The sequence below is a fragment of the Microtus oregoni genome, unplaced genomic scaffold (assembly GCF_018167655.1).
Source record: "Microtus oregoni isolate MIOR12 unplaced genomic scaffold, Mior012 000059F_ref0000304, whole genome shotgun sequence".
NCBI classification, from domain to species: Eukaryota; Metazoa; Chordata; class Mammalia; order Rodentia; family Cricetidae; genus Microtus; species Microtus oregoni.
The window spans coordinates 11,363,042-11,384,543 of NW_024543835.1; the positions used below are offsets into that span (position 1 = coordinate 11,363,042).

The 21,502-nt window shown below is 41.1% G+C and overlaps 1 protein-coding gene across 1 annotated transcript in view; it reads right to left on the reverse strand.

Annotated features, from left to right (window-relative positions):
* Nucleotides 1-8,790, reverse strand: part of Pola1 (DNA polymerase alpha 1, catalytic subunit) — a 329,968-nt gene extending 321,178 nt beyond the window's left edge. The window contains exons 1-3 of the mRNA XM_041639492.1: nucleotides 8,748-8,790; nucleotides 3,606-3,730; nucleotides 496-592 (exon numbers count right to left, since the gene is read on the reverse strand). Coding sequence (XP_041495426.1) covers nucleotides 496-592; nucleotides 3,606-3,730; nucleotides 8,748-8,790 — 265 coding nt within the window. The remainder of the gene's footprint in view (nucleotides 1-495; nucleotides 593-3,605; nucleotides 3,731-8,747) is intronic.
* Nucleotides 8,791-21,502: the final 12,712 nt, after the last annotated feature.

Here is a 21,502-nt window from a genome sequence, read left to right on the forward strand (position 1 = left end):
CAAAGCACTATGGAAAATCTAAACAAAAAATATGTAGCAATGCTGTGACAGCATATATTGACTGTCAGCCAAACTGACATGCTACAGAAGCACCTAGCAGCTAAGCCTCTGAGCATGCCTGTGGGAGCTTATCTAGATTAAGGTTAACTAAGGTGGGCAGACCCATCAAGTGTGGGCAGCACCATTCCATAGAGACCCTGGACTTAAACAGAAGGAAGCAAACAGAACACAAAGCATTGCCCCCTCTCCTTCATGACTGCAAGTACAATGTCACTTCTGCCACCATGCCTTCCCAAGAACGATGGACTATAGCCTCAAACTGTGACCTAAATGAACCTTACCTTCCTTAAGTTGTTTTCATCAAGTATTTTATCATAGTAAAGAAAAAGATAACTAATGAAACTGCCCCACATCTCCTCAGGCACAGCAACTGCCCCACATGACAATCAAGAAGTAACGAACACAGTGCCTAGCAGGCAATTTCCTCCCACATACCATCATCCACGATCCAGTCATCATCCTGCCGTGCCTGAACCAGTTTCGAATACTGCTCTTCATCAACTTCTTCATAAACACTTGTGAGGTCCTCAACCTGCCATTACAAAGTTTATGGAAAAGCTTCAAATGGAGTGAAAGTGTTAAAACAATTCTGATGAAAAGAAATTGTCAAATTGAAACTGGAATGGAAGGCTGATAGAGTAGCTGCAACCAAATCATGAGTTCTGACATTCAACACCACTGCAGGGTTTTCCTTAAATAGACATCAATTAACTTAGTATTCCTTTTAGGTGGGTGTTAACATAAGATATTAAATGATTCCATTAGCATAATACACTTGTCACACCATCAATTACTCATCTACTCCGTAAAAAACAAACTGAATTATAGCCAATTCTTTATTAGCTGCTTTGGGGATTGTTCACATAATTTCTAGACTACTTTTTCCTATACTTAAATGCATAAGGCATAGTGTACCCTTTCACACTAACTGGTAAATGCCCTGCAAAGATACTAATTTTAGTAACAGTTCAATTAACTAAATAAAATACCTTATTCGTGCCCTCCAAAAATGAGCAAACAAATTCACTCTATATTCTGTAGGCAAAGAAGAAATGGTTTTTGAATGATCTGTTTGTCCTACCAATAATCCTCCCTGATTTCAGGCCTTGAAAGTGAATGAGAATCTAAGTGGGAAGTCCAGTGAAAGTAGTGAATTCTCAAATCATACTAGCCCACAAATATAAAAATATCAGACCACCTCTGCACAGTTAAAGCAATAAAAGCACAGGTGCACACCACTACTACAGCTACCCATGGTGATAGGCCACTACCTGCCTGACTGGGAATATGGCAAACCTCTTTTAAAATTGCCTCCTCCTGGCTTGGTGGTGGTGGCAACGCCTGTAATCCCAGTACTGGGGAGGCAGAGGCAGGCAGATCTCTGTGAGTTGAGGCCAGCCTGGTCTACAGAGTGAGTTTCAGGACAGCCAAAACTGTTACACAAAGAAACCATGTCTTGAAAAAAAACTGCCCCCTCCTTAGGAGTCTGTCTTTTTGTAAGGGGAAACATACCAAACATACTAGAAAAGCTAAGATCTTAGGAAAAAAGTTGGAACACAGAGTCTTGAAAGCCTAACGGTTAACAGCTAACTAGATTTCCATTATACGGAATAACAAGCAAGATGGGACTAAAAAAGACGGATCAGTGCTTAAGAGGGTCTGAGTTTTAGTTCCTAGCACCCACATAAGATGGTTTAGAACCACCTATAACTCCAGTTCCAAGAAATCCAACACCTTCTGGCCTCCAGGGGTACCTGCAGGCACATGTGCAAACACAAAGGCAGAAACACACATATACATAAATAAAAATACATGTCTTTAAAAGACACAAGGAAACTTTCTCATTCTATCTTCTGCATGTGTATTACTGAGGATAAAACCCGAGGCTTTGTTCTTGTTAGGCAAGTACTCCACCACTGAGCCATATTCTGAGTCCTGCAGACTATCTTTAAAAAGCACACTGCTATTGCCCATCATGAACTCTTTTTAGAACGATACATGTATAAAGGGACTCAGCCACATAACACCAACATCTGAAATACCCCAGAGAACTCCTTTACAGAAATTCCTACGTTTAAAAATGCTTTACTCACAGGACAGTGGTGGCACCCACCTTTAATCCCAGGACTCAAGAAGCAGCAGCAGGAAGAACTCTCAGTTCAAAGTCAGCCTGGTCTACAGAGCAAGTTTCAGGACAGCCAGAACGACACAGAGAAATCCTGTCTCAAAAGCCTAACCTCCCCTGCCAAAAAAAATTTACTCCTGCTTCACCATAACCCTTTTAGCAATTCTTTATGATACCATAGCCTCACTTAACTTGAATGGTGTCAAATGGCAAAATCTTTTCTATTTGGCTAATACCCCAATACAATATAGGCCAGAGTTAAATGTGAATATTCCCAAGACAGATCACCTAGGTTCAAATAAAGACCCTTCAACTAGGCTCTCACTAAGCTTCCTGTGCCCAGTTACCCCACCTGAAAAGTTTGTTAATCATACTATCTATTTTGTATGATCACTGAGAAGATTTAATGAAAAGCATATCGGTAAAAGCACTTCGAATATGTGTTAACACAGAAAATATATTAGTTGCTATTATTTTCTAGTATTTGTTTATCTCTTCTCAACTGTTGGCAGTTAAGATGTTCAAGAGTATGGAATGTGAGGCTAGACAATGTTATGCATTCTGATTTTGACCTACAGGTTATAAACAATGGTTAAAAAAACAAAACAGTCAAAAGTATCCCATTCAATCTTACCAACAATAAGGTCCAAATCTCCAATGCTGATCCCCAGCAAATGAGCTTAAGAACAATTCTGAGAAAATGCTTAGCTAGACAACTTAATATAATAAAATTAAAAGCACTTCTCATGTCCCTTAAGGGACATACACAGTATGTGAAATAAGAGTAAAACACAGGTGTAACTACGTTTACTTTAAAAATGGCATGCAAAACTCCAGACAACAACTTTAAAGGGTCTAGTACTCTTTATAATCTGTAAATCTACCTAATGCCCACATATGTCCACTATGTTATAAGAAACATGAGCCAGACCTAGTGATACAGGCCCATAATTCTACTTACTAGAAAAACTCTATGGCATTAGGATTACAAATTCAATGTCAGGCAGTAGTAACACATGCGTTTAGTCCCAGCACTTGGGAAGTAGAGGCAGGTAAATCACTATGAGCTTGAGGCCAGTCTCATCTACAGAGTGAGTTCCAGTACGGCCAGGATTGTTACACAGAGAAACCCTGTAACACTGTCTCAAAAACAAAAAAAAAGGGGGGAAAAGGATTTAAGTTCAAGACCACCATGAGCCATGTAGTGAACTCCAATCTCAAAACCCAAAGTGAAAAAAGGTCTAGGAACACAGCTCAGTAGTAGAAGGCTTGCCCAGCATGTAAGAGGTCCTAGGTTCTATCTTTGGCCTCCCTACTCTGAAAAAATATTTTAAATATATTAATATTTCTAAAGAGGTATAAGTGACACAGGACTGCCTGAAGGCTGTGAAATGAAAGACAGGATTAAAACATTACTTACTTCATATTTATACTTCTCACCAGCTTTAGCCTTTTTCAGTCTCTCTAAAGCTTCTTGGCGTCCTTTCTTTGATTTTTTTTCTCGACGAGCTCGAGAAGCTACAAAACTCGCTGAATCTGATACAGCTGAAAAAAAGCCAAGCTTTATGAGATGTTATAAAATTACCAACCATATTCCCTCAAAACCAAAGGATTGTTTCTGGACAATCATAACCAAGTGAGTATGTTTAGAACGCAAAATAATTTACAAAGCTCATTCATGGTCAAATATGAAGATCCTGTGACTCTCCAAAAATTTCCTCCAATTTCCAGTTAGAACAGCTGAATCCAGTTATCTTGTTCACTTCTCTGTAGCTGTGATAAAATACTGACTACAAGGCCCGGCATGGTGGCACACTCTTTTGATCCCAGCACCCAAGAGGCAAGGGCAAGTGGATCTCTGAGTTTGAGGCCAGCCTGGTCTACAAAGTGAGTTCCAGGACAGCCAGGGCTAGCGGTCAGTGATACCCTGTCTCAAAAACCAAAATAATAGTAGTAGTAATTATAATAAATCCACTAATCACAAGCAACTTCGGAAAGAAAAGGTCTATTTTTTTTTATTTCATGTTAAGTCAGGGAAGGAACCTTGAGTCAGGAACAGAAAAAAAAATTAAAGGAATGCTGCTTACTGATTTACTCTCAAAACCACAATCAACTACATCTCCCAGGACCACCTACTCTGGGTTGGCACCTCCTACAGTGGGCTGGGCCCTCCCACAGTAATCAATCAAGAAAAGGCCTCCATGGACTTTGCCTACAGGCCAACCTGATGGAGGCATTTTCTCAACTGAGGTTCCCTTTTCCCAAATGATCCTACTTTGTGTTAAAACTAAGCAGCACACTAACTAGTTCTAGTCTTCTGCTAAGAGGAAAATCTCAAAATCATGTAGAGAAACATTAAAGATGGATATCAGACTTAATATTTCCATCAGACCATGAGCAACTCAGTGAGTCGTAAAGGATAATTTACTTGGTGTTCCATTAGTCAAAACAAAAGGAGTTAAAAAGCACCTATTCTTTGCAAAGTACAAGATGCTATGAGAGATGAAAAAGATATAGTTCCTAAATGCATAGAAATGTACAATCTAACATGGAAGATGAGTAGCGAGGGGCTCTAAAACAATGTTAAGTAGCATATGCCCTGATGGAAGTATAAAGAAAGCACCTGGAATATCAGAGAAACAAACTGGCTGAAGGAATTTCAAAAGAGCACTCAGAGATTATGACAATATAGGACTGTAGTAAAAATTTACAATGGTTGGAATGCCCTTTGTACAATTAGTGAAATATCAAAAGACCTTGGTGTTCAATCATTCAATTTTTGACCATGTACGCTTTGGATCATCACAAACTGGCCAATACATACATACACACATACACATACAATCACACACACTTCATCCACAGAATTAAGACTTTTATACACATGACAAATGATCAAATCAACAGTGCTGCCTGGCAGCCATGAGTTTAGGCTCAGCATGACTGCCAAATATGTCTGTAAAATGGCTTTATTTTATTTGATACTGATTGATTTACTAAAAAGAGTAATGGCAGAAAAAAAGACATTGATAAGAGGCATCCTAAAAACATCCATGCTGGAACATTTGTGACATTAAGTTGTTTGACTAAGTGTCTGACTGAATCGTAAAATAAGACCTAAAGAATATGTATTCAATGTTGGCTATAAACTGTTGAAAACTGTATCTTTAAAGTAAAGTATAATTAGAGATCTTGTTTTCTCCCTAGCTTTCTGGAAATGGAATCTCTGTAGCATCTCAGGCTATTGTCTGACATTCACATTTGACTTTTAAATATACTTTCAGAACGGTATTAATTGAAAATTAAAGAATGCAGATACTTGATGACAGTCACAAAATCTTGGGTGTCATTCAACTAATTTAAAAAAATTTTGAGCAGGCCTACATGAAAAAGGTCCAGAGATTATTGGGCATAGCTATTAAGGATGAATTCAGTGTATTAAATTCAAGATTTTGACATCCACCCCAAACTCTCTAGATCTTAAAACAGATTTACTCCATAGTCAACACTATACCACTGCACAAAGTCTGAAATAAAAATACAAATAAGACAGCTTCCTTGTCCCCAAGGTTCTCACAGTCAAGTAATACAAAAGGACCTAAATGGTGCCATAGAAAAAGTAAGAATGCAGTGGAAATGGAGAGAACCATAACTTCAGGAAATTGAGGAAGGTTTCACAGGAGAGGTCTCCAGCAAGCCTAAAAAGTGGAAAATTTCAACATCACAAAACAGAATAAAACGTGACAGAAACAGAGGAAGAGACCTGAGCCAAATTACAAAGAGAAGAAAATGAATTGTTCCCAGAAACTGAGAGAAAGCCAGTGTGGAAGCTAATTTCCTTGCAAGAATACACAGCAAGTAGGGAAATTAGAGCCTAGATTCTAGACATAACAGAACAGATGCCCCAGTTCTGCCATTTTTAGTGGGTGACATGCGACCACCAGTAAGCCACTTAAGCAATGAACATCTGTCTTGTTTTATTACATTTCACTTTTTTTCTGTGACAGGGTCTCGCTAGGTAATCAGGCTGTCCTTAAATGAAGATCCTCCAGCCCCAGCCTCCAAACTGGTAGAACTGTAGGTATGTGCCTCAATAACAGGCTCACCTTGTTAAGCTGCCTAGTATCTGAAACTGAGAAATTCTCTCCTATGGCTTGAAGATTCACAGAGCCTTTGACCTGCTATAGTAGGTTTTCCTTCCCAGACGCCTTGGAGCTATGCTATGAACATATAAAATAGTCTCTCCCAGTGACAGATTTTAAATTGAAGGCTAATGTCCCAAGGAAGGAGACATGTATTAAGGAAGTTTGCAAAAAATCACTACTACAGAACTGAAAATGTGAGGCCAGTATATCTCAAGGTATAAATTTCACCATCCGATACCTTTCCATAGTTTGCAATGACCTCTTCTCTGGCCCAGTTTTGTAGCACAATGGTAATCACTGTTTCTGGCTAAGCAGCAACAGACTGGCTTTCCAGTCCTACAGGATCACTGCAAATAACACAGCAACCTAATAAATTTCTTCAATTTAAAGTAACTAGAATTGGTTCCAGTAGCTGTAATGCTTCTTGAATGAACGACTATATGGCTTTTTTTAAACCATTAAACTCCCAATCTCTTTTCATACACAGTAAAAGCTACTTATAGATCTTTTAAGACCCTTTCACACTCATGAAAAGGGGGAAACACATCTGCCCCATAAAGCTTAATATTTCTTACATAAAGGTGTAAGAATTAAATAAGTATGGCTATCTTATTTTGTACTTAGCAGTACAGGAGAAATTCAATGTGCACATGTAAATGTCTGGGGGGGGGTGTTTGTGTGTGTGTCTGTGCATGCATGTATGTATGTAGTTATAGGATAATCAAACACATATACACAAACACTCCACACATCACACCTAGTGAATGCTTTGGTCTAGCTTCAGAAAGCAAAAATAAAGCAAACAGTTTCCTCAGGGGAGACTCAGTGTGGCACTACATATGAATGTTTACTTTCTCCAGTCCATGAAGGCAGAAGCCACACCCATTCTACCCACCATGCTAATGCCAGAGCCTGGCAGAATGCCTATGCCGAGTACCTACATAATAAATATTTGCTCAACAAACCAATATACCACACTTTCTATCATTCAAGTCCCCAGTGGCTTTCTATGTACAACAACAGCTAATTACACACCTTGGTACTTTCTGCTGTCCAGGTGCTCCACCTTCCAACACAAAAAGACTGTGTTCTCTTTTTAAAAAAAAACCATGTCTCTAATGCTTCATGTAAGCAAGTTGGTAAAAAAGAATAAGAATGGGGAACAACACAAAGATTCAAATATTGTTTCCAAACCACCACTTGGAGAAGCTCAACCCTCCCCCAAAGCAGGCAGAGACAGTAACCTACAGCAGTCTTTCACATAACAACCTTCTGGTCTGCTCTAAAGGAAAAATCCCAGTCACAAGTCCCCCAGCAAATACTTAATCAACACTATGACTTAAGAGGGGTCTCAAGATTGCACAGTATCCTCCAAAGCATGATTTCTTGATGTTCACAGATGGAGTATAGTTTTTTAGGGTGAAGAATGGGCTTGAGACAAATCACTGATGGGGGGGGGGCTGAAAGCTGTTTACGCACCCACATTCCATTTGTAATCCTGACTAGTCGACTCTCCAAAAACAATTGTGTCTTCACAAATGGGAAAGGCTAAGAAAATCTGAAACCTGTGATTTAAAAGTGATTAGGAAGCAAGAACTCATTAATGGCGATGCACGGTGAGTGACAGGCCATGTGACGTGGGGCTAAGAAAGTACCTGATTTGAAGTTTGAACTGAAGTTCAGTTACACTTCAGTTGAACGCCGCTGCGAATCAGAAATCAAGCAAGGCCGTCTGCATTTGCGAGTTCTACTTTGGGAAATAACTTCAGGAAATTAAAGATTGCTGCTCACAAACTGCCTGATAGCCAGGGCATCCAAAACGCTACAGATGATTTTTTTTTGCAAACTTCGCCCAAAATGACTAGACCTGAACACTATTTCTCTGCAGCACATGAAGCATTTATTTCCCTGTAGGACCTGAAAAGCCCTGACCGTGTAGCGACAAAATGCATCTGTGACAGCACTCGCAATGCTGTCCTCAATATCACTGGTACCGAGCTCGCTGGGACTTCTTAGAAACAGAGGCACACGCATGCTCCATCCCGGCCAGACACCTTGGTCGGAGAGGGCAAAAACCGCCGCCACCGCTTGCCAGGAAGTTGGAACCCGCACGTGCTTGCGACTCATCCAAGGACATGAAAAGAGCCACCAACTGCGGAACCTGTCACACGAGAAGGGACCCTCCCCCGAAAAGCCCTTCAGCTGCCGACCCCAGGAGGAAGCCCTGTCCCAAAGCCCTAGGGTCTCCGCCCAGAAAGATTAAGGTCACCCGCCAAACAGACCCGAGGGGCGGTCCGAAAGCGCGCCACCTTCCGAAGAATCCACAGCGGAGACCCCCCCCTCACCGCGCTCCCCTCAACCATGCCGCTACCCCCACACTCCCAGCCAGATGCCCTAGGCAAGGGCTCATCGCTCACCGCTTGCGCCCAGGTCGCCATCGTCGCCGTGGACAGGCGCCATGCTCAGACAATCTCCCGGTTCCCCGCCAAGCAGCCCGAAACTGGCGCGGGGGCCGAGATAGGCTCAAGTAGCAAAGCCAATCAGCAGCTCGGGAGGCTGTGGACTTCCGCCTGGAAGGCCACTGACATTCAGCGCCCGCCGAGCCGCGTCCCGCCCCCGGCCTTCCGGAGGGAGCGCTTTTGGCGCCCCGTGATGACCCCAAGGGAAAGCGGGAACCAGCAAGGCCTGAGAACTGAGGGAGAAAGCGGTCGGGCGCTGAAAAGAAACCTCCTTAGGACACTGCGCAGGCGCACGCACACTGTTTTTTTTTAAAAAAAAAAAAAAAAAACCCTGCAGGATTCGTGGGAAAAGGGGTTCTCTGGTCATCAGAGATGATTTTCTGGGAAAAGAAATGCGGGCGAGCATAAATGGAAGGGACACTGTCTCCCAGTCGCTGCTCCTTCTCTGTCCTCCCTGCTCCCCCCCTCCTCAAAAGAGACATCCTTGATGCACAATCAGATGGTGATACGCAGTCTGTTTCTTGCCTGGTCTCTCCGAGTGTGATTATCCACAAAAAAACGTGTGTCACAACCTGAAAGTTTGTGCAACATCTTTATTGAGCAAAATACTAAAGTGGCAGCCTCGCAAGAGGAACAATCTGACCTCATGAGTCCTGACGTAATGCACTTGGAAAAAGAACAAAATGACTTATGTGGTTTGTGTTTGGGTATTTGCTTATTTCTTCTTTTCTTTCTTTCTTTCGTTTGTTTGTTGTTTTCTGAGATGGTTTCTCTGTAGCTTGGGGGCCTGTTCTGGAACTCGCTCTGTAGAACAGGCTGACCTCGAACTCACAGAGATCCACCTGCCTCTGACTCCCGAGTGCTGGGATTAAAGGCATGTGCCACCACCACTGCCCGGCTGCTTATTTCTTTTAAGAAACAGTTGTTGATTAAAAAAAATACAACTCTTACCTGAAAGGAAAAAAACAGTTATCAGTAAACTTTACTCTTGGGAGGCTGAGACAGGAAGATAGCTTTGACCCCAAAATAGACGATTAAGTTTTAGACCAGCATGGGCTACAAGAAAGACCCTGCCTCAAAAAAGAGAGGTGGGTAGAGGAAAAACAAGACGGAAGGTTTAATGGTCGAACATCAAATAATAATAATAATAATTGTGAAAACAAGAAAATGGGAAGTGCTTAATGATATTTCATATTTAAAAGAGCAAAGGGTAAATTGATGTGTACATACTTAATTGCAACAATCTATCAAATGCTTAGATATATGAAATCCATAAGCAAAACGTGTATTTTGCCAAGATGGTTGAATTATAAATACTTTCTGTTTCTAATGTTGGGAGAATGCAAAGCTCAGGTAGGCTTGGGCTTTGAGTCATACACTTCTATATAACCTTGGACTGGTTTCAGAGACCAAAGTTTTTTCTTTTATAAATTGTTTCTACTTATCTAAGGAATTACTGTGAAATTTAATTGAAATAATTGAAAATATGTGGGGGGTGGCATATGCCTTTAATTGAAATAATGTCTGTACAGAGCTTTTAAGGTCCCATCATCTGGAGCAGTGAAATAGCCCATGGGTAAAGGTGCTTGCTGCCCATGCTGACTGAGTCTGCTCCTCTGAACCTACATGGTGGAAGGTAGCAGGAGAGAACTGATTTCCACAAGTTTTCCTCAGTCTTAACAGACACACAAACACACATACATGAGCACAAAATATGTAAATGAAATACTTTTTTTCTAAAATAAAAATAAATATTTTTTTTTCTAAATTAAAGATCCCACCATCTGAGCTGGGTGCAAAGGCACATGCCTATAATCTTAGCACTCAAGGTGCTGAGGCAGGAGGACAGCAGGCCATTCTAAGCTACATAGTAAGATCTTGTCTCAAGAAAAAAAAAACAGTACCTAAAAGACAAGTAATAATTTTATGTGGGTGTTATCAATATAAACATGTAACCGAAAGGATATAACAGTGAAAATGATGACAGCAAGTGTTTCAGCTAGCAGAAACTTCGATCAGTAAATACATCTGATTACGATATACTCTTTTGATTATGTTGATGCTTTACACACGCTAACCCACACTGGCCTTCCTAATTAACCACGTGAGAAGGACAAGCAAGACATCTATGTTCTTTCTTCGTCTTAGTAATGGAACATGAATTTTCAGCTAGATGCATTGACCAAAATGAAATTGTATTTCTTTATCAAAAAAAGGCTTATCTTTTAACAAATTTCTATACCACAAAAATGTGGTTTCAATACAGAGTGCTGGGAAAGATGGGTACTTAAAGATATTTGAAATTAAAGAACATTTGAAATTAAAATTCTTGTTTTTTCTTTTTCTTCTCCTTTATTGGTCTCTTCCTGCAACACAGATTTGATGGGTCATGGAATGACTGGAAAGGAAAGTCACAAGCTGAAAACGTAGAACAGAATTTTAAGAATATGGTTCCCTAGATAGGGGCCACCGTAACATCCTTAAGCTAACTCCAGATTTCTACATGAAAGAGAAGTAACTATCAAAGCTACTAAAAGGCACTATTTTTGAGTTTTCTTTCATATTTAGCAGAACCTATTTCTATAAAATATACTTGTTTTTTACTTTCATCTTTTTTTACTCATTGAAACTTAATAAAATTAGTACTAGATGAGAGATACAGCCTCTTAATTTGTGTAAAAAAAAAAGCTGACACCCTTTTTCCATTGTACAATGTCTCTGGTGACTGTCTGTCAATTTCATCTAAATGGCAGTAACAGTTAAGAGCAGACAAATAACTCCCATAGCATCCACTCATTCACCAAATGTTCAAGTGCCTACTGTCCTTCTGGTATTGCTCAAGGCTCTTGAGATATGTTGGGCAAGGATAACTTTTCTGGAAATTATTTTCTCCTTCTCCAGCAACCTTTTTTATAAACTAGATTTTTTTTCTTTGAGAGAGAAGAAAGAAATAGGAGCAGGGAGAGACCAGGGGAGAAAAGAAAGGAAGTTAGGGGGCAACAACTACACTAGTGTTGTTTTGTCTTTGGCACAGTGACTATGCCTTAATCTACTGTCACTCAACAGTTGGCAACGCATTTCTCTAGCAGTAGCTGGGCCGCAGCCTGGCAGGAATTTTTGTTCTCACAACCACTGGTTCAGCCGCTGCTGCTAAAGGTAGCTTTAACCAGATCTCTATTGTAGTAATATTTTTATTTTAATAAATAAAGTTTGCCTGGAGATCAGAGAGCAAAGCTAAGCCACTAGAGCCCAGGGATTGGTGGCACACACCTTTAATCCCAGGACTCAGGAGACAGAGCCACTTGGAATCTCTGTGAGTTCAAGGCTACCCTGGGATACACCAGAGCGACCCAGAAACAGATCCAAGTGATGATGGCTCACACCTTTAATCCTAGTGTTTGGGAGTCACACGCCTTTAATCCCAGCAGTAGGGAGGTGGAGACAGGAGCAATATGGCTAGTCAGAGAGAGGAATATAAACGGGAAAAGATGGGAACTCACTGGAGTGTGAAGTCTGAGGCAGCCTGAGAATCGCCCCTTCTATCTGAGCATTGGTAGAGGTAAAAGGTCTCTCTAGTGGCTGCTTCTCTGATCTTCAGATTTAACCCCTCTATGTCTCTGAATTTTTATTATCCGCGCTACACCTTATCATTCTATTTATAAATAAAATTCGAGATTCAAAGGCTGGGGTGAAAACCTGCTAGCTCAGACAGGTTGAATAGCAACTAGCTAACCCTCTCTCCTTGTTGGCATCTCCCAAAAAATAAGTGTTCTTCCCCTCCACCAAACAAACAAACAAAACCCACGCCACTCCAAATCACTTCCCACTCCTTCTGGTGCACCTTTCTATCTCTTTGAGACGCTCTCTTATGTTCTATGATTGCTTTTTGTTAACTAGATGCTACTCAGCCTCCTGATTCAGCTGAGTTTTATTAAATAAATGCCAGTGCAAACTCGGGGTTCACAGTGTCATCGAATATCCCCCAATACACTAGCCAGTGAGATTATATTCTGACACGCTTCCTAGGTATGCTCCCATGGAAAATCACCAAATGAGCACTTTGGTTTCAATATTTACGTGAGTTTGTTCACATGAATCTAGACCCCGTGCTTACTTTTCTTTAGGTATATTGGCAAAATCGGCTTTAAGGTCATACGAAGATTCTAAGCTCAACTAGGCAAAATTATAAATTCGTGGCTGTGAAAAGAGGATCATCTGCTAGGGGGAATAATAAGCGAACAGTAACAGAACTTGCATAATATGCTCTTAATGGCCCACAAAGAGTCTGGGTGATAGGAGAGATATACAACTGTGCCCTAGGGCAAACCATTTCCTCTTCTGCATAAAATGTTAAGAGTCCTCTTTTGCCTTACCTACCTAAAAAGATGCATGGCACTGGTGACTATCGAAGGGCCTCTCCTCCTACTCGTGGACAAAGCATACTACTCTGGATGTCATTTGCCACCCTGTGCCCATGAGGTGCTGTAGTGGCTGATCCTAATGGAGTTTGGTTAAGTGCTTGACCTAAGAGCAAATACTCTGAAACTGAGACCAACTGAGTTAACACCCAATAAAGATAGTTTAGTTCAAAGTGAAATCCATGTCACATCTAAAACAAGAATGGTTGAGAGCATCAAAAACCAGGGACCTGACAGATTAAAATTAACGAATCTAGCACGGGAAAGAGACAAACAGGTGCACCACCAGTGTTTCCAGAGCTTTAACACAAATACTCCCTTAATTAATTCACAATGGATTTGTGTTATTATTCTGGTTGCATAGTACTTAAATTCCTTCTGGTGTATGTCAGTCACTTCCCATATTCTGGATTTTGGAAAACACAAACTATCAGCCTACAAACTGAAAATGTTTCTGTCATAGCAATGCTGTTAACTACAGCATGAACAGGTCTCATGGGCCATTTCCACAAGGGATTTTGATTTTGGAGTTAGTGGCACGCATGCATGCACACACACATGCACATGCACGCGCACACAAGTTGAACAGTATAAAGAACCACTGCAAATGCCAGTATCCAGGCCAAATTCAGAAATAGCCACGATGCCCTTTACCAGAAAGCTCAAAAGTGTGAGCTTACTAGAGATTTCCTTTTAATGGTTTCCTTTTGTCCCTGCCCACTTCAGCTGGGTTCTCCTAGACAGTCTGTGAGCTACGTGATATTCTCTTTTGTTCACTCATGGTTTCCCTTGTCTTCATTGACATCACCATAGCTGCCTGCCTGCCTGCCTGCCCTCCCTCCTTCCTTCTTTCCACTGAAAATCGGTTTCTGCTGCTATTTCGAATATCCCTACTGACACTCCATTGATGGAGGAAGGTCATTGGTTAAATAAAAAGAAACTGCTTGGCTCTCATTGGTTAGAGATAGGTGGGAGGAGTAAACAGAACAGAACGCTGGGAGGAAGAGGAAGTGAGCTCAGACTCCACAGCTCTCCTCTCGGGAGCAGACGCCTCAGAGAGATGCCATGCTCTGCTCTCTCGGGCAGACGCAAGCCGCCAGGTTAGACATGCTGAACCTTTCCCCGTAAGACCGGTGCTCACAGATTATTAAGAGATGGGTTGATCAGAATGTGAGAATTAGCCTGTAAGGGCTAGAGCTAAAGGGCCAAGCAGTGTTTAAATGAATACAGTTTGTGTGTTGTTATTTCGGAGCATAAGCTAGCCAGGCTGCCGGGGTGCTGGGGATGCAACCCCGCCACTCTTATTACTACACTCCATTGTGATATTTTTGCTTTACGTTTACTTCACATGAACTAAAACATATGCTGGTTAATATCTCAGACACTTATGTTCAAAGAATAATACTGGACAGAGGATAAAAGCATTCTTCAATTGAAAAGTGACAATTCATACAATCAACTAATAGGTTATTGTTCTAGTTAACAAATATCTTTTATGAGTTTAAGAAAAGTAGGACTGTCCCCAAGGGAATATCCTTGAGTGTTCAAAGAGAATCTAACCAATATTTACAACACTAAGGACAAAAATCTGGGCTGTAAAGACTCAGAAAGGTAACCCTAAGAATCCTTCCCCACAGAAGGCCAGCACTAGGCACTCTCAGGCCATAGTCCAGAGGCACACTCTCACTAACCAGAGAGTCTCTCTATGAGGCTTGACCTTCTTAAATACCTCTGTCTTGTCTCTCACTGTATTCGGTCATTAAAGAGTAAATTCAACATCTTTTCTCATTCATTCCTTGAAGGCAAAATAATTTGGTAAGATCTGGCTTTCCAGTTCTACTAAGTTGAGAGGAGGGGGAAGAGATACTAAAATTAGACATTAATTGTTCCATTTCATAACTGTTCCATGTCATATTGTTAGTAACAATTGAGCAACTATTAGCTAAGTCTAGAAAAATGAACAGTAACTTAAATGTGTGTTGATTTTGTAGATATGTTACTATGTTTTACAGCCTATAAGAGTTAATCTTGAAGACCAGAATATAATAAGGCTATCGCCTTGAATGACTTGAATCCTAATCCCTAGAGCCCTAGGAACTTCTGGACAGAAAATTCCATATTATGGGGATGATTATAAAACTTCATTAATCATATATTTGCCTGTAAATAGCTTTGTGAGAAAGATTTTCTTTCTTCTTTTTTAGTTTTTTGTTTTGTTTGTTTTATAGCCCAGACTGGCATTGAACTCCTGATAACTTGCCTCTATCTCCCAAGTGGCAAGGATTACCTACAAGTACATCATATACATCTTAATTAAACAGCATTAATGTAACCAGAAATATAGAATGAAAATTAACTGTCTTTGAGAAACACTTTTGTACAGTCAATTTTAGCCATTTAGCCAATGAATAATGTCCTTGTCCCTGCTCTCTTACAGAACCTTGTTAACTATAAGTCCTTAAAATGAATTATTGGCCAGTCAAAAAAATCTTCGGTGATAACAGGGCCTTGGATCATTGTGTGAATATGCAATGTCACTCTGAATAAAACTTCCTCCATGTAGCACTACTCTGTTTTAAGACCTTCTAAAACATCAGGGAAAACTACCACTCTGGAATGGAAAACTTGAACTCATCTAGCAAGTATTAAAGTTACTGGATAGGGCAATAAGATGACTGAACAGATAAGAAAGCATGCAGCTAATACTGACGAATATCTTGCATATAATCATAGAACCTTCATCTGGTGATGGATGGAGATAGAGACAGAGACCCACACTGGAGCACTGGACTGAGCTCCCAAGGTCCCAATGAGGAGCAGAAGGAGGGAGAACATGAGCAAAGAAGTCGGGACCACGAGGGGTGCACCCACCGACTGAGACAGTGGAGTTGATCTATTGGGAGCTCACCAAGGCCAGCTGGACTGTGACTGAAAAAGCATGGGATAAAACTGGACTCTCGGAGCATGGCGAACAATGAGGGCTGATGAGAAGCCAAGGACAATGGCATGGGGTTTTGAACCTACGTAATGTGCTGGCTTTGTGGGAGCCTAGCCAGTTTGGATGTTCACCTTCCTAGAAATGGACAGAGAGGGGAGGACCTAGGACTTACCACAGGGCAGGGAACCATGACTGCTCTTTGGACTGGAGAGGGAGAGGGAGAGGAGTGGGGGGAGGGGGAGAAGGGTGGGAGGAGGGGGAGGGAAATGGGAGGCTGGGAGGAGGTGGAAACTTGTTTTTTTTTCTCCTTTTCTCAATAAAAAATGGGGAAAAAAATAAAATATGCATAGAGAGTCTAAACTATGTATATTATTATGTTTTCTTTAAATTTTTTTACGGCAGAGAGACATTTGATTCTCGGGGTTGCTAAGTTAAAGCAACATAAAGGTATTTTGACTTCAAAAAAAAAAAAAAGAAAGCATGCAGCTAAGCTTGGCAACCTGAATTTCATCCCCAGGACCCACATAGCAGAAGGACCCCCAGAGAACTGATTCCCACAAGTTGCCTTTTGACTACCATACATGTACTGTGGAACATTCACACACACCACATCACACACACTAAGTAAATATGTAAATGCAATTTAAAAAATCTAATACGAAATTTAAACAAGGTTAGCAAAGATGGTCAATATGAATTTCAGAAGAGAAAGGCAGCATGAGGATTTCATAAATTACATCTGGCCAGTATTCTATAACACAGTGGTTCTCAGCCTGGCTGCAGATTTGAATTATCTGAGTGGTTCTTCCAAATGCCAGACCTTTCGAGGACGAGATTCCAATATGCAGCCAAAGCTAGGAACAAGGATCCTTACTGGAGCATTGCTGAACATCAGTGGGATGGGTAACCTGTAAGGAAACATTCAACCAAACAATATGTAGCAGAAGTGCTTGGGTCCAGCTCCTACCATAAGGAAGAAGGGCTCCTCCTTTACCTGTATCTCATGTTATTCAGTCCTATGGCTTCCTGTAAACTGAAAGATAAATAGGTTTATGGAAGGATTTTATGCAAGGTCAGCAGTAACTTTACTAGAAATATTACAAAAGATCTTACTCTTGTCATTAAGCATCTTTCATCAAAAGAATTGAATCTGCTAGAATCTCTGTAGTCTAAAATTTGGAAATAGAAAATTGATGTGGGAGTGTCATATATCAATCTGTTGATTTCATTGGTTAAGCAATAAAGAAACTGCTTGACCCTGTTAGGTTAAAACATAGGTGGGAGGAGTAAACAGAACAGAATGCTGGGAGGAAGAGGAAGTGAGCTCAGAGACGCCATGCTCCCCTCTCCCGGGCAGACGCCATTCAGCTCCAACCCAGGATGGACATAGGCTAGAATCTTCCTGGTAAGCACACCTTGGGGTGCTACACACATGATTGGAAATGGGCTAGTCCAGGTGCAAGAGTTAGCCGAGAAGAGGCTAGATATAATGGGCCAAGCAGTGTTTAAAAGAATACAGTTTGTGTGTTGTTATTTCGGGGCATAAGCTAGCAGGCGGCCGGGGTGCTGGGGACGCAGCCCCGCCGCTCCTAATACTACAGAAAATTACTTTCGGTGCAGTTATATCACTGGTTCCTTCCTTGTGTTACCCTTGGGCTTTCAGCAGTAAAGACAATTTATATTCCACTTTCCTTAGTCCTTAAATACTCACTGACTAATTCCCGCTACGACAACAAACTGACCCAAACTGTCATGGGACAGTCAAGAGTTTGTTTTATAACCATTTGCTTTAAACGATCATCCTGGAAACAGAAAACAAAAGGTAGTGAAAGCAGGGGGAAGGATGTATGTCAAACATTACTTTGAAGGCAAATATGCTGAAAAGTTTATATATATAAAATAACATGTAGTTTATGTTATATAAATACATAATATAATATATGCTAGATATGTTTATATGATATATTATATAGAAATATATAGAATTCCCTTCAGAACATATATAAGTTATCCTTAGATCCAAAGAAAACATTACCTCTTGATTGACATTTAATCTCATTCTCCTCTGTTGCCATAAATCATGTCTAGCTGCACTTACTGATGCCTGTACTCAGGATATCTGTACCTTCTTGACTCAGTGGACACATTCCTCATGCAGCCTCTTAATCCTTACTTGAATTTTTCAGGTTGTACATTTTCTTAAATTTTTAATGAAACGTCTTAATTCTAGATTATTGTAAATTCACATGCAGTTGTAAAAAGCAATACAGAAAGAGCCCACATACTCTTTACCCAGTACACAAATAATCAGCCAAACTCTATGCGGCCACAGATGTGTGGACAATTTACCCAGTACCTCCCAATGGTAGCATCTCGATTTAACCATGGACAAATACTAACCTGTGTATGCACTATTTTTTTATAATCATTTATACAGACATGTTTTATTTCTCTTGGATAAATACTTACAGCATGGGATTTCTGGTAAATACATGGTAAACAAACTGCAAATTTTAAGGTGGCTGAGGCACTTTGCATTCTCCCAGCAATGTGAGATCCAGGCATTGTGCATCCTCAGCAGTACTGTCAGATCCTATTTTAAATTCCTTCCTACTGCTGCATATTAATATGCTGTTGTGAATCTTAGCAGGACGGACTTCTTGGGTGACTACTGATAGGGAGAGTTTTTACATGTGTTGTTAGCCACTCATAACCTTTTCTCCCTCACTGCATATATTGTTTCATTTTCTGCTTCAATGGAGCAGTTCATATGTCTCTTTTTTATTTCCTCTTTTGGTATAGGATTTAATGTATTTTTAACTTATTAGTGAGTGCCCTGAGATTTACAAGTATACATATTAAAATTACATAAGTCCACTTCCAAACTATACTGAAATGCAGGTAATTTTTCTTCTTAATTTCCTTTTTTTTTTTAGATATACCCATTGGGACTGGGCTCCACAACTCTGCATTTTAATTGGCTATGGTTTTCTATAGTAATCTCTATCCGTTGCAAAGAGATGTGTGCTTGATAAGGGGTAAAGCTTTTTATTACCATTCCTAGCCCTAACTGAGGAGCTTCTGAGGGAAAGAGTCAGTTTTCTTTAAAAGTATGACCACTGGTAGCTCAACAATTCTCTAGAGGATGACTCCTACACCCAGGAATATATGGGTCACCAAACTGGACTTAGTAGGTTATCAAAAACAAAAAGAGGGCACAAAGTTGCGGAACCAGGGAGATAGTGGTAGATATGGAAGAACGGGAAAAGTTTGGGATGAGTATGATTAAAATACAGTGTATGAAATTCTCAAAAAATTAATAAAACTTTTGTCAAATTTTTATTTCATTTATTTAGGAAAGTTAAGAGATGGGGTGGAGATGGGAAACATTAAGGATAGGAGTTGGGTGAATATGATCAAAATACATTGTATGAAATTTGTTAAGAATTAATAAAATATTTTTAATCTTATTTATGTATTTATTGTGTGTTTACATGTGCGTGTGCACTTGTGTGTGTGTGTGTGTGTGTGTGTGTGTTGTGTGTGTGTGTGACATGATATGGTAGTCAGGGAACAACTTAGTAAAGTATTTTCTCCTTTCACTGTATAGATCCCAGGGAATGAATAAATGCAGGTTAGACTTGTCAGAAGGCACCCTTTACCGGATGAGCCAAATGCAAGCTACTTTTATTGGTACCGAAGAGTCGAGAGGCTCTCCCGCCCCAGGTTCCTCTCATGGTATCGGGATCCGGAACTGGGGATTTTCTCCAAAACAACCACGTGTTCCATATGCCTGAGCACGATTTCTCCGAATTGGTGAGTTTCCCCATTCTGGCCAGCTTAATGCCTTCTTCAAACCTGAGGAATTGCCCATTGAGCTCCAGCAACCCTCTGGTGTTCCTAGAAATGGGGGGACTGCCCCCAACCATGGTCTTCAAGGCTACGGTTGCTCCCTTTGCTGGCGTTCATCTGTGGATTGCTTCCCTCAGTTGAGATTGTGTTTCAAATGGCCCAGGATGGATCCACCCGTGACTTAGGGCCCAGGGTCCCTAAGATCCTCCTTTCTCTTTTTTTTCCATTTTTCTTTTCTTGCCGTTGAGGCCAATCGGAGCAGCCTCTGGGCTTGCAGGGTTCCAAGTCGCCCCGACCGGATCTAGACAGGCCTAACCGTCCCACCCATGGCAAGGGGATGCCCTCCCACAGGTCTTGTGACACGCTGATTCACACCCCACCCATAGTCAAGAGACATCTCACTGTGGGCCTTGTGGTGTCTCCATTTCGTGAGTTTTCACGGTCTCAACTATGGGAAGCAAGCCATCCAAACCCATCAATCCAGCCTCCCCTCTGGGATGCCTTTTAGAGGCCCTGAAACCCCAGGTCTTAATGCCCTACCTACAGATTCCCACACTTGTCCACCTTTGTTTAAAAAAAATGGCCTCATTACAATTTAGATAGAAATTTAAAGTGGCCGCCTAACAGCACCTTTGATCCCTATATTTTAAGGGAGTTTTCTAACTACTGTCAGCCTACAGGCAAAGGGAAGAAGTTTCCTTACATCCAAGTCTTTCACTATTTAGGCTCTAAGCCTAAGCCCTCTGTCCTTGCAAGTTGTACACCTGCTCACATGTTCCTGGCTATGCCATCTGTATCAGAAGAACCCTCTACTTCTGCTCTGGACCCAGCTAATGAACCTCTGCCTTTTTAACCTCAGTGGGCAGCTACCCCCATCTCCTCAGTTTCTACTCCTGTCGCTTCAGCCCCTGCTATTGCTCCTTCAACCCCAGTTCCTACTCCTGTCCCTTCAGCCCCAGCTTCTACCCCTGTCTCTTTAGCTCCTGAAGCCCCAACTTCTACCCTTGTCCCTTTAGCTCCTTCTCCTGTTTCTACACAGGTTCCTTTACCCACTGCTCCCGACCACACCAAGGAATCCGTATCTTCCCAACCTCAACAGGCTTCTGCTCCTTTACCTCCCTCTACATTGCCACCTCCATTTGCTTGTTCTTCAGCTCTCTCTCCCCCACCACTACCTGCTCCAGTAGCCCCGCTGAATCATTCTTTTTCTCCAGTGCCTGGCCAAAGCAGCCGCCCTGCTCTGTCACCCACCATTACCCTCCTCTCACACACTCACGTGCTGCTATGGAAGCTAACCCTAACCAAGCCAAGCCAGCTGCAGTTCTCCTGTTGTGAGAGGTGCCCAATGTAGATGGATTGATTAGGGTACATGTTCCTTTCTCACTCTCAGAACTCTCCCGTATAAAACAAAAACTGGGGTCCTATACATCTAATTCTATCACTTTCATAAAACAATTCCAATATCTTACCCAGTCTTATAATCTTACCTTTCATGACATCTAAAT